Source organism: Oryzias latipes, chromosome 13 (genome assembly GCF_053564925.1).
Source record: "Oryzias latipes strain Hd-rR chromosome 13, Olatipes_Hd-rR_3.1".
NCBI lineage: Eukaryota > Metazoa > Chordata > Actinopteri > Beloniformes > Adrianichthyidae > Oryzias > Oryzias latipes.
Window position 1 is genome coordinate 1,002,352 of NC_136249.1, and position 20,739 is coordinate 1,023,090.

At 42.2% G+C, this 20,739-nt stretch overlaps 1 protein-coding gene and 1 long non-coding RNA gene across 4 annotated transcripts in view; both read left to right on the forward strand.

The window, feature by feature from the left end:
* Positions 1 to 20,739, forward strand: part of lsamp (limbic system associated membrane protein) — an 834,470-nt gene that overhangs the window by 423,413 nt on the left and 390,318 nt on the right. Inside the window, exon 2 of one of the 3 annotated variants that reach the window (XM_023961459.2) lies at positions 17,566 to 17,644. In XM_023961459.2, coding sequence (XP_023817227.1) covers positions 17,566 to 17,644 — 79 coding nt within the window. Of the gene's footprint in view, positions 1 to 17,149; positions 17,645 to 20,739 lie in introns of those variants that run through there. The other 2 variants (XM_078956619.1, XM_023961458.2) reach the window with 2 other exon arrangements.
* Positions 2,919 to 7,385, forward strand: LOC144996790 (uncharacterized). Its single transcript, XR_013659606.1, has 2 exons — positions 2,919 to 6,875; positions 6,918 to 7,385. It is a non-coding gene; the product is annotated as an uncharacterized LOC144996790 (long non-coding RNA).

Here is a 20,739-nt window from a genome sequence, read left to right on the forward strand (position 1 = left end):
AATCTTGAGTTTAGGGAATAAAACCTGCTCCCGACCAGGTTAGGTTCACAGCGTAAGTAATCATGGACACTGACTCTGAGTATAAGTTACCTCTCTTTCAGAAACGGGTTTGACTTACTCTGCTTTCTCTGGTTTAACAAACCTTCCATTCTGAAACGGAAAACCCAGGGTTTCCCTGATTTCAGGGTTAATGCACTCAGAGTTTACACTTAACCTCCTTTCTGAAACAGGCCCCAGGAGAACCTGAGAAGAGAGCCAGAGTTAGGATAAAAAAACATACTCTACATTTTTTAGAGCAGTGTTTTTCTCTGGAGTGAAATTTCTGCCACCATGTTGCACACAAAACTTTCTAAGTTGAACACAAAACTTTCTAAGTTGAACACAAAACTTTCTAAGTTTTTTGCTCAAAATTTTTTTTTTTTTTTTGCTCAAATTTTTTTTTTTTGCTTTCAAAAACGTTTTTTGCGTTTGCAAAACACATTTTTTTACGTGCGTTGTGTCAAATCTCGCTTTTGTCTTCTCTTTGATTTTGCTTACTACTTTGAGCGCGACTTAGCGTGATATGACTGCCACTGGCATCGCCAAAAAGAAATTCGCATGCATTGTGTGTCATCTAACTTTTTTCCTATCTTTGCTAGGTTAAGTTTCGGATTGATGTGACCAAGCTGCCATCAAACAGCTGCTGATTGGTCCAGATTCTAACCAATCAAATCCCCATATGAATCTAACATGGTGTCTGCTGCCGAGGCTCAGAGGCTGAACCAGCTCTTTTTACGCTCATTTTTGGATGAAGACGTTTTCATTTTTTAAATAATTCATAATAATTCATACTTTCTTTTTTTTTAGCATTCATTCATTTTTATGAAGTCAAATTTGTGAATTTATGGCTGAGGATCTCCTGAAACTGTAAAGTTTATCTGCTGACATTACATCAACAGGTCTGTTTGATCTGTGAATCCTGCAGAGCAAAATATAAGTGAAAAGTGTGATTTTCTTTAAGGTCTGTTTGTTAAAACAAAACAATAAAAAATTTAAAGCACATATTATTTTATGCTGCACACGTGTTTGGGATCAGATGAACAGCAGTAATAAGCAAAGAATGATGGCTCACCACAGGAGACTCAATGCATTTATCAGAAGAAGCATTTTTAACTTTTATGTAAATTTTCACCAGTGTCTCATGTTTTAGAACTTGTGAGCGTTTGTCCAAAGTTTAAAAATATTAGTCATCAAAAATGCTATTTTCTCTTAATATTTCAACAATTATTTATTAAAATAAAACAATAGTTCAGATACAAATCTTAAAAAGTTTAACTTCTTCCGGCTGGATGGAGTCGGAGCTCGGACGTTTTTTTTTTTTTTTTGCTGCAGACGTTTTAAACACGTTGGTCTCTACACAGACATGAATAAATACTAAACTCTGTTTTATTTTAGCTGCTTTGCTGCTCCTTCTGGGTTTTACTCTGAGACAAACGGGCCAGAGTGGTTGAAAACGGCAGAACCCCGTACGAACAGAACCGACACAAAGTCCAAAGTCAATGTCTGCCTCGGAGTACCGTCAATATGAGACAGAGACACTTGATTGGTTAGAATCTGGACCAATCAGCAGCTGTTTGATGGCAGCTTGGTCACATCAAACCGAAACTTAACTTGGCAAAGATAGGAAAAAAGTGAGATGACACACAACGCATGCGAATTTCTTTTTGGCGATGCCAGTGGCAGTCATATCACGCTAAGTCGCGCTCAAAGTAGTCAGCAAAATCAAAGAGAAGACAAAAGCGAGATTTGACACAACGCACGTAAAAAAAAAGTGTTTTGCAAACGCCAAAAACGTTTTTGAAAGCAAAAAAAAAAAATTGAGCAAAAAAAAGAAACATTTGAGCAAAAAACTTAGAAAGTTTTGTGTTCAACTTAGAAAGTTTTGTGTGCAACATGGTGGCAGAAATATCACTCCATATTTTTCAACCTTTTTTGCGCAAAGGCACACTTTATTCTTGGCAAAAATCCTGCGGCACACCAGCATCCAAAAAATTAAAAAAGGAGAAACTGTATAGTCTCTCTGCAATCGTACATGCATTTTTGTGCTAATTGTGGCAGAAAAAGCTGGAAGTTGCAGCAGTTTTTTTCTAAAAGTGTAATAAAAGACAAGTTATTTTTCCGTTATCATTTTCAACTAAATCATTTGAAATTTTACCCTGGTAGTTGTTTTTTCCTCCAGTTTATCAACATGCAATTTCATGTAACCTCACAAAAAAACAAATATGTTCTTTCTTAATACTTAACCCTTGTGCTATCTTCAGTGGCGCCACCAGGGGCCACCCCTCTCCGACACCTGGCCACTCCAGTGGCCACCCCACCCCACTAGCCACTATAAGCTGTGGTAGGATCAGTTGTGCATTTCATCCCAAATGCACAGCCAGCAAGGGGGCAAGTCGCTCTGATCACCTAAACAGGCCCACACCTCCTCCCCTCCCAGCTGCCTTTGAGTGTGCAGACATCTAAAGACGAGCCGCTGGACGCAGAACATGTATAAGACGTGGGGTTCACTTCCGCGTTCGAACCCCCAGAGCCTCCGGGCCGGTTTGACAAACGAACCAGTATCAGTTACTAAAGGTGAACTTTCTGTATTACTGTTTCCTTAAGTCCAAAACGGCGACTGACCGCGTGTGTATGCGCTCCACACACTCACACGCGCTCTCCCCCCTCTCTTCCTGCATCGCGCGAGCAACAGTTTCTGCACGCACGCACGCACACACACATGCGCGCGCGCACGCACTCACACGCGCACACAATCACACATCCCAAAACACTACATTTCTGTTCATGCCTGTTAAATATTTTCAGTGGTTTCTTTTAACAATCTCTTTACTGTACTTTAGATCACCTGATCTGTGTTTTGCGCAAATACTTCGACATCATCAGCGGTGGTGGATGTGCCATTACTTTTTATTAATATGTAAAAAAGAATGGCCCTGTCACACGCGCCTCTCATTTTTATGGCACTATTTAAGCACTGGTTGTTGTGTTACCACAACATTTTGATGGGTTTTTGTCCTGTTTCCACATATAGTTACCTATAGTCATAGTTGATGCTTGTGTAAGTCAATTTTCAGAGAATGAAGAGAAATTCAACATATATTCTTATTTTAAGAAGAAAAGTACAGCAGAAGGAGCGAAAGAGATGGAAGGGGAGCAACAGAGGAGTAGGCAAGGCAAGGCAAGGCAAGTTTATTTGTATAGCACAATTCGTACACAAAGTAATTCAAGGTGCTTCACAAAACAGAAAAGTGCATTAAAATCACAATACATCATAGAAATAATCAACATAAAATTTACTTTAAAAGAAAAGGAAGAAAAAAAAAAAGATTTAAAAAGAAAGGAAGGAAAGAAAGGTGCAGATAGGACCTTTCAGTCATATACACGGCTAAACAGAAATGTTTTAAGTCTAGATTTGAACATGAGCACAGAAGAGGCCTGTCTTACGCCTTCAGGGAGGCTGTTCCAGATTTTAGCTGCAGAATATTGAAACGCTGATTCCCCTTGTTTAGTTCTGACTCTGGGAATCAACAGGAGGCCGGTCCCTGAGGTCCTCAGAGTACGAGATGGTTCATATGGCACTAACATGTCAGAGATGTACTTTGGTGCGTGGCCATGGAGAGACTTGTACACAAGCAGAGCTGCTTTGAAGTCTATTCTTTGAGGTACAGGGAGCCAGTGCAAAGACCTGAGCACAGGACTAATGTGATCATACTTCCTGGTTTTGGTCAGGACTCGAGCAGCAGCATTCTGGATGTACTGAAGCTGTTTTACAGCTCGTTTGGACAGGCCGGTGAGCAGGCCGTTACAGTAGTCTAACCTACTGGAGACAAATGCATGGATAAGTATCTCCAGGTCTCGCTTTGAGATTATGTTTTTGATTTTGGCAATGTTTTTCAGGTGGTAAAATGCCGCTGATGTTACTGACTTGATATGGCTGTTAAAGTTCAGGTCAGAGTCCATGATTACCCCTAGATTTCTGACTTGATTTGAGGGTTTGAGAGAGAGAGAATGAAGGTAGCTGCTGACAATTTCTCTTTGTTTCTGTGGGCCAAAAACAATAACTTCGGTCTTGTCTGAGTTTAGCTGGAGAAAGTTGTTCTGCATCCACGCGCTGATCTGTTGGAGGCAGTGGTTGAGAGAATCCACCGGCCCATATTCACCTGTTGTCAGTGACACATAGATCTGAGTATCATCTGCATAGTTGTGATAAGATATGTTATTACTGCGTATTAACTGCCCTAGTGGCAGCATGTAGAGGTTGAACAGAAGGGGTCCCAGGATCGATCCCTGGGGCACACCACAATTCAAGCCCATGTAGTCTGAGACACAACTCCCAATTTCAACAAAATATTTCCTGTCTTCCAGATAAGACTTGAGCCAACTTAGGGCAGATCCAGAGATGCCAACCCAGTCTTGGAGTCTGTGCAAAAGGATCCCATGATCAACAGTATCAAAGGCAGCGCTCAGGTCTAGCAGGATTAAGACAGAGACTTTTCCATCATCAGTGTTCAGGCGGATGTCATTGGTTACCTTGATAAGAGCAGTTTCTGTGCTATGATGGGGTCTAAAACCTGACTGGAAAACATCAAACGAATTGTTTAATAAGAGAAAGTCAGTGAGCTGTTGGTAGACAACTTTTTCAAGGACTTTTCCTAAAAATGGCAGATTAGAGATAGGTCTGTAATTATTCAGTACAGTGGGATCAAGACCGCTCTTTTTCAGGAGGGGTTTAATGACTGCAGTTTTTAAGGCCTCTGGAAATATTCCAGATTGAAGAGACATGTTAACTATTTGAGTAATTGATGGCAACACACTGTTCAAGACAGACTTTAGAAATCTAGTGGGTAACACATCAAGGCAGCATGTAGACGAGCTCAGACGGGTGATGGTCTCTTGGACAGTTTGGTCAGTGACAGGTATAAAGTGAGTCAGCTTAGAGTGAGTAGGTGGCCGTTCGATAGTTATATGTGTTGTGGAGTTGATGGCTTTTTTAATGCCCTGAACCTTGTCATTGAAAAATACAGCAAACTCATTACATTTAGGTGTACAAACCAATTCTATTGGTAGCTGGGTTGGGGGGTTAGTTAATCTGTTAACTGTTGTGAACAGGATACGAGAGTTGCTGCTGCAACTTCCAATTATTTCAGAGAAGTACCTTTCCCTTGTTCTGCATAAGATCTGGTTATAAGCGTACAACTCCGCCTTATATATTCCATAATGAACCTGGAGTTTTGACTTGCGCCACTTTCGCTCGGCTCTGCGGCACTGTTGTTTCTGTGCCCTGACTAGATCATCATTCCTCCAGGGAGCTTTCTGTCTATGTTTTCTCAATTGAACTTTCATAGGGGCAATGGCATCCAGAACATTCAAGATGCTAGAAGTAACAGAATTCAGCATTTCATCAACATTGGCACCAGAGACGTTTTCAGGGTTTATCATTTCTACAAACTGTGCCCTAGTGCTCTCATTTATTTGTCTCCTTTGGACAACTGCAGGGCCAGGCGGTGGTTTGGGAGCAACAGACAGGTCAAAGAATACACAGAAATGATCAGAGAGGGCGACATCAACCACACTGACATTGTAAATAGTAACCCCCCTTGTGATGAGCAGGTCCAGAGTGTGCCCTCTGCTGTGGGTGGGGCAACTCACATGCTGAATTAGACCAAAGGTTTCAAGGACAGCATTGAGCTCTTTTGCATTTCTGTCATTGACATTATCAACATGAACATTAAAATCACCTGTAATGACTAGACCATCAAAGTCTGTGCACACAACTGAGAGCATTTCAGTGAAATCATCAATAAAACTTTGGCTGTGCTGAGGAGGTTTGTACATAACTATGCAGAGTAAGGGAGGAGTTTGTTTTAACTCAATCTTAAAGGACACGTACTCAAATGATGAAAACACACCAAATGATAGTCTGCGGGTTGCAATATTATCTCTAAACAGTGCAGAAACGCCTCCACCCTTTTTATTTTCTCGTATTTCCGATTCATGTTTGTAGTTGGGGGGAGTTGATTCGACTAGAACTATGTTTCCTGTGTTTTTGTCAAGCCATGTTTCAGTTAAAAACATAAAATCAAGATTAAAAGAAGAGATAAGATTATTGATTAAAAATGATTTGTTGCATAAAGATCTGACATTGAGTGCAGCAAGTTTGAGATTAGTTTCCTTGGGACTGGTCAAAACCTTCTTGCAAGGGATGTGAACTAGATTTCTTTGATTGGACAGTCTAACTGCCCTTTTTTGCAGTCTACGTGGTGCAACTACAGGTATATCACCAGAAGGAAGCTGTTCATCACAGGGCCCCAGTTTGACATAACCTTTCCTAGGACACTGGGGGCCCGTTTCATCCTAGCTCCGGGGAATAGCACGTCTAGAGGCGCGCAGGAGAGGTTGAGTTGAGGGTAGTTTGGGTGATGGACCGGGAGGAGTGGGAGCTGGACGGGATTTGGGTGAACGACGGAGGGGGCGTGTTGGAGGGGGTTTGGATGAAGGCCGTGTTGGAGGGACTTTGGGTGAAGGATGAGGAGGGGGCGCTGGAGGGGTAGGAGAGCTCCTGTGTGGTGTGAGGCTCACAGGTGTTAGGGGAGCCATCTTAATTCCTGACTTGATGAGGCTATCAAAATGGCTAGGTAGGGCCATGGGTGAAAGTGGGGGGGACGAAAAGGAAAGTGAGTCTTCACTGGGAGTAGACGTAGCAGGGGGCGCCCACAGCTGGTCAGATGGTGGAATTTCTGGGGCCAAATCTGGTGGTTGTTGTTGTGGTTCTGCAGCTGGGTCCTTAGCTGGCGGTAGTTGTTGTGGTGCTGGTGCAGGTGAGTCCTTAGATGGAGGTGGTTGCTGTAATGCTGTTGGAGCTGAGTCCTTAGGTGGAGGTGGTTGTGGTGCTGGTGCTGCCGGATCCAAGTCATTGACCGGTGTTGGTGGAGGTAGTTGTTGTTGCCGTTGTGCTGTGGTTCCTGGGACACTGGCTCGGTCCTTCCTTACTGCCTTTTCAGGGCCTTGGCCTCTATGCCCCAGAGCGTGGAGGAGGTTCTTCACTAACTCTCTTGCTCCACCTCTGTTCAGGTGTGGGCCTCTTCCCATGAAAAGGTCCTTTCGCTTCCAGAATGTATTGAAGTTCTCAATGTAATGGAATCCTCTGGAAGCACACTCTCTGGAGAGCCAATTGTTCAGCTGAAACAGACGGCTGAACTTGAGTGACACCCCATCGATGTTAGGAAGAGGTCCGCTGATGAATGCTTCAACCTCTACTTTGTCAATCTCTTCAAATAACTTGATGAAGTCTTTTTTCAAACGTTCGGACTGTTCTTTTCTGATATCGACAGCACCTACATGGATGATTATTCGTTTAACTCCTTGGTACAAGACTTTAGATAAGAGTCCTGTAATCACTGGAACAGTAGAACTTGGGCAACATAAAGTTTGCATTCTTCTGTGGCTGACTCCACTGATAGCGCCATCTCCAAGCAGCAGCGTATCTCTGACCTTGACGTTTGGCACAGATTTTCTTTCTGCCTGTGCTTTGTTTCCAACATTATGACTCCTTCTCTGTGGTCCAATTTCACTGTGTTCTTCAATATCACATTGTGTTAGGGGTAAAAATCTGTTTGTGAGCTTTATTTCGGATGTTCTGTCATCTTTACGCTTTGGCTTAACACAGAGTTCCTCCGCACAAAGTTTTGGAAAGGACACAACATCACTCAGGTATATGTCACTGTTATTCTTCTCGTTTGTGGTAAGAGCGGGCTTCTTACCACCCGATGTTACTGGAAGGGTCTTGTGAAGTCCATTTTCAGTTTCCAAAGTAAATATCCGTGTTTGTAGCTCTTTTATTTCTTGTTGGTAGATCCGACAGCGTTCACAGTGGGAGTTTGTTTTTCTTCCTCTTCCGGACATGTCGCTGGCTTGTCAAAAATATTGATTTGTATAGGTAGAAGTCACAAAAAAGGATGACCAGTCTGATATTCCAGGATGTGTGGAAGAAGTAAAATGATTAAAAATGATTAATTAAATGATTAAAAAGCAAATAAAGCAGGAAGCAGCAGGAGCAGGGAAAAAAGCGTCTGCACTCTTTTGCAGGGGGAGGAGCAAAAGTAGTGAGGAGGAGGAAGATGAGACAGAGCAGCATGATCCACAGCCAGCATGAATGACAGAAGAGAATGAGGAAGACAAAGATGAGACGGCATCTGATGAGGGACAGTCAGCATCATTGCTCAGAGAAACAAGGCAGAACTCAGCAAAAAGTCTTCCACCTGTTCCTGGACCAACTGGTGAAGTTAGAATTAATGCAGTGTTTTTCAACCAGTGTGCCGCAGCGCACCAGTGTGCCGTGGGAAATTACCGTCATTAACTGATCTAAAACATTTTCCATCTCCAGGATATCAGCTCTGTGTTCATCCAAACAGGCCCTGATAAAACACTTTGAAATTCAGAATATGAAAGATCGTAAATACTTTTTTCTTTGTGTTTATTTGATTCTATTAAAAACATTTTGATAAGAATGACGGTACCGTGATTTAGCTGCAGTTTTAACTGTTTTCTGAAAGGTCCCGCCCCTTTTACTGTCTCCACCAATCATTCTAGGAGGCTTAATCACATGTCCTCAGTCTGACCAATCAGAAGTGGTTAAAGTCTTCACTTCCTTGTTCTGATTCTGCTCATAAAGCCGCTCAGTTCCAAGAAAAGTACCAGATAAAGCTCATCTTTAGTGGGGTAGCTTTCCACAGAATCCGGTATCAGACCGTGAAAAGTGAACAAAACAATGAAGCTCAGAGACGCTAGTCTTTTTGCGTTTGGCGGCTGTTTACATCTCCCATGATGCATTGGGTTGGTGTGACAGCGTCTCAGCGCACAATGAGTCTATCCTCTTAACGTCTTGTGACAACAACAAACACACATCAAACAGTTTTTGAATATTTTCACTTAACTTTTATTACATCAGCTTTTTCTGCCACAATTATCACAAAAATGCATGTGAGATTGCAGAGGGACTGTAGGTCAATACAGACTATGAGTTTCTCCTTTTTTTCTAAAAAATGTTTTACATTTTTTTTGCTGGTGTGCCGCGGGATTTTTGTTAAGGTTAAAGTGTGCCGTGGCTCAAAAATGGTTGAAAAACACTGGCCTAATGATATCTACTAGAATTTATAGTAGTATCAACTATAATTTAATGTTCTAGAAAAAAATCAGTAGGCATTTAACTTTCTGTTGGTTTTCTAAAGGTTGTTTTACTACGTTTAGTAGAATGAATTTAAAAAATTTAGCTCATGGTTTTTGTGTGCCACCCCAAGATTTAATGTGGCCCCCTACCGGCCACCCCCATGAAAAATTTCTGGAGGCGCCACTGGCTATCTTAGATGACCCCCCCCCTTGCATTGACGTGTTCTCCCTACCATGACAAAGGTGGATAAAGGTGGAAAGATTTCATGTAATCCATGGACACCAGTGAAGATCACTAATCATTGAAGAAAAAAGGTTCAGAGCACTGTCTAGTGGGTCTAGATGACCCAACTCCCAAGGGTAAAGTGCCTAGGATAGAACAAGGGTTACATTATTATTATTATCATCAGACACTGGTTTGTTTTTGTTAAACGTACCAAATGCCCTCTGCCTTTGTCAGGGTCGTCATCAGGTGGTTGTGTGTGAACAGATGATTGTGACTGAGCCCTTTGATGTCCATTTTTTGCTGGAGGATGTTGCTCCATGTATGCAGGAAGGCCCCCTCATCCCGGTTCATGGAAGTGTTGGCTCGCTTTCTTATCTCCACTGCCTCCATGGTCCATCTGCGATGTCTGTTGTCTTCAGAGGACTTTGGCCTTTTCCCAGTCCATGATGTGGTTTTCTTGTTCGCAGTGGTCCGTTATGGCTGATTTCATATTTTCTTGTACTGCCTGTTGTCGTCTGGCTCTTGTTAGTATTTTATTTGTTTCCTTTTCACATTCTTTTTGATGTTCCATTTTTCTTGTGATGAAGGTGCGTCCTGTTTCTCCGATTTATGTTTTATTGCAGGTGTGACATGGGATTTCATAAATGACATTGCATTTCTTATTTTGTTCGATCTTGTCTTTTGGGTGAACCAGTAGCTGCCTGAGTTTTTTTTTTTTTTATACGGATTGACTGGAGGGCTGATGTGATGTTTTCCATTGCCCTTTGGATGCGTTCTGTTTTTCCTCTGATGTACGGCAATGTAACCATTCCTTTGTTTTCTGATTTCCTTGTCAGTTTCTTCTTCTCTGTTTCCTTGTATTTCCTCTGCTTCACCTGTTTTTGTCTCTTTTTTATGGCCCATTGGGGATATTGACACCTGGTTAGTGGGTTTTCTTTGTGTTTCTTCTCTTCCGTTTTGTCCTTTGGAGCCGGTTTAGCTCGTGCTGGTTTGCGGCGCCTACCATCCGTGAAACCCAGGTTCAACTCTGGGCTGCTCCCTATTCCCTTCTCTACTTCTGTGCCGGTCCCAAGCCCAGTTGCTTTGAGAGAGTTGCATCAGGAAGGGCATCTGGCATAAAACATTGCCAAGTTTACCATGTGACTCGTTCGCTGTGGCGACCCCTGATGGGAAAAGCCTAAAGAGAAACAACTCTTCCATTTTGTCCTCCCCATCCGTTACCAGTTCTGCATGGTCAAATAAGGTTCTTATGACGGATACTTTGTGAGTGGTGGGGTGTTCCAATGTCCATAATAAATATTGGTCTGTGTTGGTTTCCTGTATACCTTTATTTTTATGTCCCTGTTTTCGGCGTGCGTGATGTTTATATACAGGAAGTTGATGGAGTTGTCTTTCTCCTCTTCGTGTGTGAATTTGATTTGTCCCGTATCGTCCATGGTGTTCAGGTGGTCTGTGATCTCTTGCGTGTGTCCTGCTTTGATCTTTTCCAGAACGTCATTGACGTAGCGTTTCCATAGAGTTGGACGGCAGTCCTGCGGTGCACATGTTACTGCTTTCTTTTCCAGGTCCTCCATGAAGAAACTGCATATTGTGGCTGATAGTGGGTCACTCATGGGAAAGCCTTCCTTTTGTCTGTAAATTGTGTTGTGGAACTGGAAATAGGTGGATGTAGTGATTAAACGGAGAAGTTGTGTAATGTCCTTAACTGTGAGATTTGTAGGTTTCCTTAGCGATTTGTCTGCTGTTAACTGTTCCTGCACTATTTGTAGTGTGGCTTCTACTGGAGTCCTGGTGAATAATGATACTACGTCATGTGAAATGAATATTTCGTTTGCTTCCAACTTTGTGTTTTTGAGTTCTTCTGCCAGCTGTTTTGCATTTTCACAATGGTAGTCTGTGCTTCCTGGGAGGGGTTTCAAAATGTTGGCGATGTATTTGGAGAGGTTTTATGTTACTGATCCCATGCTGTCTATCATGGGACTCAGTTGTGCTCCAGGTTTGTGCATTTTTGGAGTGCCATAGATTCGGGGGATGATGCTGGCTGTCGGTATGAGGTGGTTGTAGGTTTGTTTGTCTATTTTCTTTTCCTCCTGTAGCTTTTTCATTATAGTCTTGAGTTTTTTCTTCTTTGCTTCTGTGGGGTCTCTTTTCAGGACCTCATAGGTGTTCCGGTCTTGAAGAATCTCATTCATTTTCTTTTCGTATTGTTCTGTGTCCAGGATGACTGTAGTTCTGCCTTTGTCCGCTGGTAATATTGTGATTTCTCTATTTTTTTTCAAACTGCGGATGGCTGCCATTTCTTTTTTGGTGATGTTACTTGGTGGTAGTTTTGCGGTTTTGAGAATGCCTGCTATTTTATTGATGCTTTTTCTCCTGGGTCCTGGATTCTTTCACATGCTCATATGGTGGCTGCGATGAACTCCCCATGTGGGATCTGTTTTGGGGTTATGGCTTAATTTAATCCGTGTGACAATACGCTGCGTTCAGCTACAGATAAAGATGTCACACACTACCACCTGATGACGACCCTGATGAAGGCAGAAGGTTTTCCACCGAAACATGTTGGTACGTTTAACAAAAACAAACCAGTGTCTGCTAGAAAAATAATTTAAGTACTCAGTATAATTTATAGACACAATGAACTTTTTTGAATCATGTTCTTTCTTAATAGTGATTTATTTTTTAAATATTTATTTCAATGTTGGTGCAAAGGCAACTGTAATTTTTGAACAATTATATGATCACAATATGTTTGATAAATTTTACACAAAAAAACTAACATTATATTTATGTTTTCTGTAGCTACACAAAAAGTGAACATGTTGAAGTTTTATTTGTTTTTGTTTTGTCTTAATCAAAGATAAAGTCTTTGAAAACTTTAACAAAAATGTTTTATTTCTCTTTTGATGATTACATTGTTTCAATTTAGTTTAATTGTGGCCACTTCATCTTAATCCTGTTTCCTAAATGTTGGTATTACTTCTATTTAAGATTAACTTTTAATTTTTCAAAAGTGACTGAAGTCTGAAAGCGAATTTGTCCTTCAATCCAGACGTTATTAGAAAAGTGTTTCAGTTAGAAAGATGACTTGGACCAAACTCTGGGATGTTTGGCTGTTAAGAAACACAAACCTTGAAGGACAACTAAACTGTTGACCTCTGATTTCATCAAGAAGATTTCAAAACTGGTTGATGTGTGTTTGTTGTGGTTTCAAGACGTTTAACAGGGAAGACTTATTGTAAGCTGAGACGCTGTCACTTAAACCCAATGCATCATGGGAGATGTAGTGCAAAAACTGCCACTGATGGCAGACAGACTCTTTTCTCTGAGCTTCATTGTTTTGTTCACTTGTTCCACGGTCTGACACCGGATTCTGTGGAAAGCTACACCACTAAAGACGAGCTTTAGCTGGTATTTTTGTTGGAACTGAGAGACTTTATGAGCAGAATCGGAACAAGGAAGAGAAGACTTGAACCACTTCTGATTGGTCAGACTGATGACATATGATTAAACCTCCCAGAATGATTGGTGGAGACGGTTGAAGGGGCGGGACTTTTCCAAAAACAGAGCCAAAGCTACGGATAAATCGGAGTACCGTCATTCTTATCAAAGTATCTTTGATAGAATCAAATAAACACAAAGAAAAAAGTATTTTATGATCTTTCATATTCCCAACTACTCAGTGTTTTATCAGGGCCTGATTGGATGAACAAAGAGCGGATATCCTGGAGATGTAAAAGGTTTTTAGATCAGTGAATGGGTGTTTCCCACGGCACACCTGACCATATCACACAGCACACTAGTGTGCCGCGGCACAATGGTTGAAAAACATTGTTATACAGGAACCAAACACAGTAAAATCAGTCTTGAAACTTTTCAGGAATAAAAGGAATCATCAGTGAACGGGTTTATTCTATAAAAACTTAGTGAGAAGCAGAAAAAAAACATTTTTGTTCAGAACTTTCTTCAATTTTTCGGCTTTTAGTCCTACGACCTGAAAAAGAAGTAATGTAAATGTAATTGACATTAAAGAAACATTACAAAGTAAATAATAGATCGTTCAGTTATGCTATGCAAATTACAAGTTAGGACTCTGTGATTTCTTTGTAGAATTCCATTATTTGTTCAAGAAGAAAATGCTAAGCTAAATTTAACTTATCCATTTGAACGTGACCTAACATTTTAGCTACAATCAGTTAAGCTTTGCGAGAGAGTCGTGTCTCTTTTTTATTTCTTATATTTAATTATTTTTTAATACTACAGAGAGAGAGGTATAAAAAGAAACAATGTTCTGGCGGGGGGGCCTGGTTTAGTGTGTGAAATTGTTCTTTTGACACAATTTGTTAAGTGTCCTCCCAAAAGTCTATGGAGTGACATTTCTGCTACCACGTTGCACACAAACGTTGCAAATGAAAATATTAAATATTTGCTTTTCAATGATTCTTATTTTGCTTTCAAAATCTTTTGTTGCGTTTGCAAACATGTTTTCAAATGCGTTGTGTGTCATCTCTGCCAAATATGGAGTCCTATACTGTTCATAATTAAATAAAAAAATATTTAATTAAATAAATAAATATGACCTCATGCAAATACACAATCAACCAATAAATCTCTCATAAATATATAAAAAGATCATGAAATTGTGAAAAACCTGCATACAGATTTTATTTATTTATTTATTTTTTTCCAACTTGTCCTGTCCAACAGCTGGGCAGACAGATGAGAGCTGAGGGCCTCTTGTGTTGGACATATTTTAGACATGTACACAAAACAGATAGTGTTCATACACGAATACCTATGCCTTTAAACCAACTAGTGTGAAATATTTCATTCATTCAATCATGCAAACTATTAGTGCAAAGGTGAGCTAACACCTGTGCTCAGGTGAGTGTTTATGTTATTCTAAAATGGATGGTGGAATGTGAAAAGAAGGAGGAGGAGCGCCCAGCCATCCCCACACCCAGACCCGCCGCCGCAGCAGCAGCGGCAGCCGGAACCCTCCAACGCCACACGGCAGCAGGTAGGGGACAACCGCCCCCCGGGCGACCAAATCCGCCACCCAGGCCAGGACCAGCAGGACCACCGCGAGGCCCCAAGAGCCAGAGAGCAGGGAACATGGGGGAAAGAGAGCGCCGCCCCAGCCCAACCAGGAGAGCAGCCCCCCCGCCGCGCCGGAAGAGCCCAACGCAGGGCCCCACCCGAGAAGGGCACCCACAGCCCCAGACGAGCACCCCATCACCACCCAGGAGTTCCGGGCATCCCCCCGCCCCAACCCCAGGTACGAGCCAGGACCCCCCAAGGGAGACCTGCTCCGCACTCCAGGTAGCCACCCACCCGGCCCACGGTTGGTCCAGAGAGGGGCAAGGCAGGGGCCAGCCACCCCCACCCCGGAGGGGAGCACCCCGGGGAAAAGGGGGGGCCCACAAGGGGTGTTGTAAACATGGCCCGACCAGGCTCGGCCACTGTTGGAAGTTTGGCGGGCAAGGGACACGACACCCCCAGCTCAGGTGTAATGTGAACCCCCCCCACACCCCCACCCCGAGCGGAGACACTACCGCCGGGCCCAGGAGACCGGCACCCAGGGGACACGGCAGCCGTCGCCAAGGGACCCGTACCCCCCACCAGGGAAGGGGCAGAGGCAGATGGTCCTAGGTCCCACCTTCCTTCCAAAATGTGTGTGTGTGCATGTGTGTGTGTTTATGTTGGAGTGTGTATTTTGAGGAGGGAGGGGTGTGTGTACTAAGGGAGGTGCAGTTAAAATTGGCGGGTAGGGCACTGAGGGGACATCTCCTGATTACTCACAGTGATGTCCCCTCACCCTCCCCACCAAGGGGCCCTAAATGTCTAAGGTGCGGTTAAAATTGGCAGGTAGGGTGCTAGGAGGACATCCGCTGCTTGCTGGCAGTGATGTCCAAGCACCCCCCCCCCCTACCCAGGGCCCTACATGTCTAAGGTGCAAATAAAACCGAAAGAGGGGGGGCCCACTCCATATGGCAACCATGGGAGGGGTACCACTGCCAAGTAGCCCCCCCCCCCAAGGCGCATCGCAGGCTAAACCCCCCACCCCCTTCACCCTAATATGAGGTTATATGAGGAAGGGGGTAGGTTGGGGACAGCTGGTAGACTGTCCAACCGGTGGTCAAACAGCCCCCCCCCCCCCCCCCCCCCAGCATAGGGGCCAGGCCACCGCAGCCCAGGGACCCCATCCCCCGAGGCGTCGACACCCCAGGCCCAGTACCAATAGTGCCCCCGCCCCAGAATGCCCCCCCACAGGACAGGGCCGACAAGCCCCAACCCCACCCCACCCCAGACCCCGCAGCCGAAGCGGATGACCCCCAGAGCGACCGGGGGTCCCAAGAGGGTTGTCCCGTCCCAGAGCCAGGGAAGGGCCGATCCCAGCCCCAGGTGTAGATGGGCAGCCTGCCCAGCGCCGCTGGGCCCCCCTCCCGGGCAGGGCCCCCCGCCAACCCCCCCCAGCACAGGCAGAGGGACCACCCTCCCCCACGCCCCCCCACACCCAAGCCCAGAAGACCACACAGATTTTAAATTAGCCATTAGATCATTCAATATGTTTTATTTTGCTTTACAAACCTCTTCGGTATTTTAAAACAGCATTTTAAAATATTTATTTTAATCATGTGGAATATTATTATAATTCTGTGTCTTTTTTCAGAAGCTCGGTTTTCAAAATCAATATTTTTCAAAGTAGCTTTGTTTTTATTTCATGTTGCGTGAAATAAAAACAAAGCTACTTCCTCTCTCTTCCTCCCTCCTTTCCTTTTCCGTCGGGTCCAACACAAAAGATTTTCAAATATGATTAAAATGAATAAAGTTTGGCCTCGATTCCAAAAGGGGTTTATTCAGACACACCTCTGGTTTGTCTGAATATTAATAACCCCTGTTGTTAAAGTAAAATATGTCCAACACAAGAGAGTTCTCATCTGCCTGCCCAGCTGCTGGACAGGACAAGCTAGAAAAAAAAAGATAAATAAATAAAAGAAATCCAAGCTTCTGAAAAAAGACGTAGACTTATTATAATATTCAACATGATTAAAATGATTATTTTAAAATGCTGTTTTAAAATAATGAACAGGTTTATAAAGCAAAATAAATATATTCAACAGTATAATGGTTAATTTACAATCCGTGTGCAGGTTTTTCACAATTTCATGATCTTTTTATATATTAATGAGAGATTTATTGGTTGGTTGTGTATTTGCATGAGGTCATATTTATTTATTTATTTAATGAAATATTTATTTATTTAATTATGAACAGTATATGACTCCATAGGAGTGGAATGTCAACTTTTGGAAACTCTGAACCGTCTATATGTGACATCACCCACAGGATTCTGAATGGCAAACATAAATGTGGCCTCTTTAGGATGGGCAGATTGATTGTAATTTACTATGCCCAGCCCAACGTTGTGCAGGACAAAGAAAAGGGACAGTTTTGTTGATTGTCTTTCAAACAGTATAGGACTCCATTAGAATTACAATATGACAACTAAAATCCCTGAAATACAGTTCCTCATTCATGTTCTTGTTTTGTGCGGTTTTCTTAACTTTGGTAGTACTTTCTGTAGAGGTAAATGGTCATGCTTGGCTTATTATTATTATTATTCATGTTTAGCCTTTTGACTGTGTTTGCCTTAAAGTGACCTCAGGTGGTGCTGTTGTCTTGACAACTACAAGGGGAGCTTCACAGTCAGATGTCTGAATAATCCGAGAGAGGCAGAGCGCTCAGAAACACGGAGGGCGAGGAGGTGTTGTGGGGATTTGTTTTCCCACAGCCCGAACAGAAGCCCGTCTCTCTCCCTGACTGTCACTCCAACCGGCTGCGCCTCCTCTTTAAGCGAAGCGCATGATTACGCAACGCAGGACCATAGAGAAGGAGCGACGCTGTGCTGTCCCAAAAATACTTTCGGCATTTATCAGTCCCTGACTGTTTTGGACCTAAATCCAGAAGAAATCTGGACTACTCTCCCTTCTTTCTGGCTTTTGCACCCTTGGATCTATTGCTTTCGTAGCGCGTGCCACTTGACTTGTGCTTTACGATGCAAGTCGGACACAAATCGTCCTGGAGGCAGTTGCAGGCGTCTTTTTTCAGACTGCTGTGTCTCATCCCAACAGGATTCCCCGTCCGGAGTGTGGATATGCAGCGGGCCACCGACAACATCACCATTCGCCAGGGCGACACAGCCGTCATAAGGTAAGACTCATCCTCTAAGTTTGCTCCATCGGTGACGCGCCACGCTGTGTCCAGTTGGTTTGTTTTCAACGTCACTCACTGCTTTACATATGTCTCTCCTAAACAAGGTAGATATATCCACATGGGAACGTAAATGTCCAACTTACTTAGGTCTGACTGCCCTAATACTTTCATTTCAGTTAATAGTAAAATAAATAAATCAAATCTTATGACGATGCGCCAAAAACCGTCTATCCTGAGACTTTCACGTTTTTCATAAGCAAACAACTTTATTAATATAATAATTATTTTTGAAATCAATAAACGAACTTAATTATTTTATTATTACTCAGCTAAAGTAAAGTAATATGTGGATGGATGACATGAAAAATAGGTTCAAAATCTTCATCAGTTATGTAAACCCTAAATGCCTCTTGGTGTTTATACATGGGCTCAAGTGGATTACTGAAAGAGGCAGCAGCATCCCCCAGTCAGATAAGAATTTGATGAGATATGGAGCAACCTGACAAAAACATGGCACTCTTGTTGAATTAGGGACACTTAGACATGAACTTGGTCTGATTCGTTACTTTAAAAAATTCAAAGAGAAAAATATGGAATTACAAGACAGAAAAAAATGAAGAAAAAACAAACCCATCTTCCTACCCCACCCATTATTTTGAACGTAGCATGCACTTTGGTGTGGGAAAACCCATCTGCATTGCAGGCTGCACACAAACCACTCACTGTAGATTCAGCTAGTAGGGTAGACCCTTTATACAAGCTGCTAGAATAAAGGAACAACCAATAAAAAAAGTCAACTGACAAACACAAAAGTTTACACCATCGTGCAAGAGTATAAATCAGTTTAATGGGTTCTTCCCTGCAAACAGGTGCCATCCATCTACATTTCTGCTGATTAGATTTCTTTATTGATTTGGGTTTTTGGCTATTTATTTAACCTTCCAATTCCAAGATCCCTCTCTCTTTGTACTTAAGCGGGACCAAATTAAAACATGGTAAACATTTGAGACCGATGATAAAGCTTATTTAATTCTGAACTGCAGCTCAGTTCCCTGTGGCTCCATACCTTTAACACCCAATTTCCGACTGATTCATTGGTTGAAGACTAAGGAAAGGAAAAAAAAATACTTCTAAGACCAAACAAGTTTTTGCAGGAGCCTGAGGCTTTCGTGATTTCAAACTATCCACTATATCTGATTCTTTAAGCCCTGCTTTGTGAGGGCTGCAGGGATGTTGTTGACTGGGATGTTATGTCTGCTATCGGTCAGTAGAGCCTGTGGTTGCATTCCTGACACTGAAGGCAGAAGAAGAAAGATGCAGGAGTGGGAGCAGTATGTGGTTGAAAGGTTGTTTGGACTACTGCAACCTCCCTTCTCTTAAATGAAATGAGAAAGAAAAGGTGTTTTTCTGTGTGATGTGGTGGAAATAGGGAATGCAAAGGCTTGTCACACCTAGAACACTCTGCCTTAAACCACAAAGTTTTTATACAAATATGGAAATATTTCAAAAGAAAATTGAGGTATTTTACTGCAAGAAATCCTTTGTTTTCAACTTTTGTGTTCTTCTTTCTCAAAAAAGGCTTTAAAGTCCCACTTCAATAAAAATTGTGTTTTAGGTGTGTTTAAAATGTTTTTGTGGTATTTGGAGGGAGGACATGTATTAAGAAAATCAAGCTATAAATTGCATTTCTGAGTCTTTCTTCATTCAAAACCCCAGGAATCAGGAGCAAACAAAATCAAAGCCATTGGAAAAGGCTTGTAGTTACTGAACAAACTACAAAATACAAATGTCAATTGGTGTTGAACTGGTGCCAGACTCTTATATAAATTATGGGTGCTTATAGAGGACAGAAGTAAATCACGTTTCCAATAGCTGGATTTACACGTATAATAGGAGTGCACAATATGATGATAGACGTCATTAAAATATTGGACTTTACTGTTACTGTAACAGTAAAGATACAGTAGGGGTGCAAGTCTACACAGTTTACACAGACACCAAGATCTGCACTGGGAGCGATGCAAGAGGCATTTTCAGCTGAGTTAGATAAAACGCTCATGCAAGTAAACAGTTGGACCTTTGTTTTTTATATTTGAGAACATAATAATAGTTATAGTTTATAAAGGAGTCTAACGGCATTTAAAGAACCACTCTAATTTATCTGTAATTGATTAATCAGGATTAACGCAATAATTTGAGACCCTATATAGTATTCTAATTGTATAATACTAGACAGACAGACATATTTTGATAAAGTAGGCACCACTGACAGAGATAGGTTGGGCTTTAAAATCCACGTCACTGGAGATAAAGAAACTCTTTAACCTCTGATCTTCTTTTCCCAAGCAGGGTATTTACAGGTGATTCTAAATGAGATTATACCTTTAAAGACAGTGACTGTCAAGGTGCAGTGTTGCTCCAATATACTCATTCACACCAAGACTGTGAAGGGAATTAATGACCTGATGCACACCCAACTGGAGTGATCAGCTTTTTTGGTTTTTGCTCCATCTTTTTTGTGCCATCTTGCAACTTAAAAGATTACCAACTATTTAGGGCTTACATTTGTTCCGGTGCTCTGTGCATATACCAAAGCTGGACTCTTTTTTTTTTTTTTTATTAGAATTTGTATCTTCTAAATGTGACATTTGCCCCTGAAAAGCCTGAACAGAATCTGAGCGAGTTAGGTCTCAGCTTGTACCCAAGTATTCATGTTCCCAGCAGTAGGATTCCCGTCATAGGAAAAGGAGACTTTATTTCAAGAGTAGTTTTTGATCTTCTGGAAATCTCCAGTTTACCCCAAAAATATCTGCCAATACAAGGGAAAATCAGTCAATTGAGAAAACAACCGAGATCAACAGAAAAAAAGAGCGGGGGATAAAAAATGCCTGCATATATCTTGAAGCCATTTATGCACCAGCAGCCTACGCTTTAATAGACTTAATAGCTTGTCTCTGTATATGCTGTTGGCAGTGGGTCACCATGTCAGGAGAAGCCCTGATGGCTGACAAGTGCTTATTAAGGAATTGATGACACAGTCTCAGTGATGCACTCCTTTGGGTCAATTATCCGAGCTCAACTTTCACCTGTTT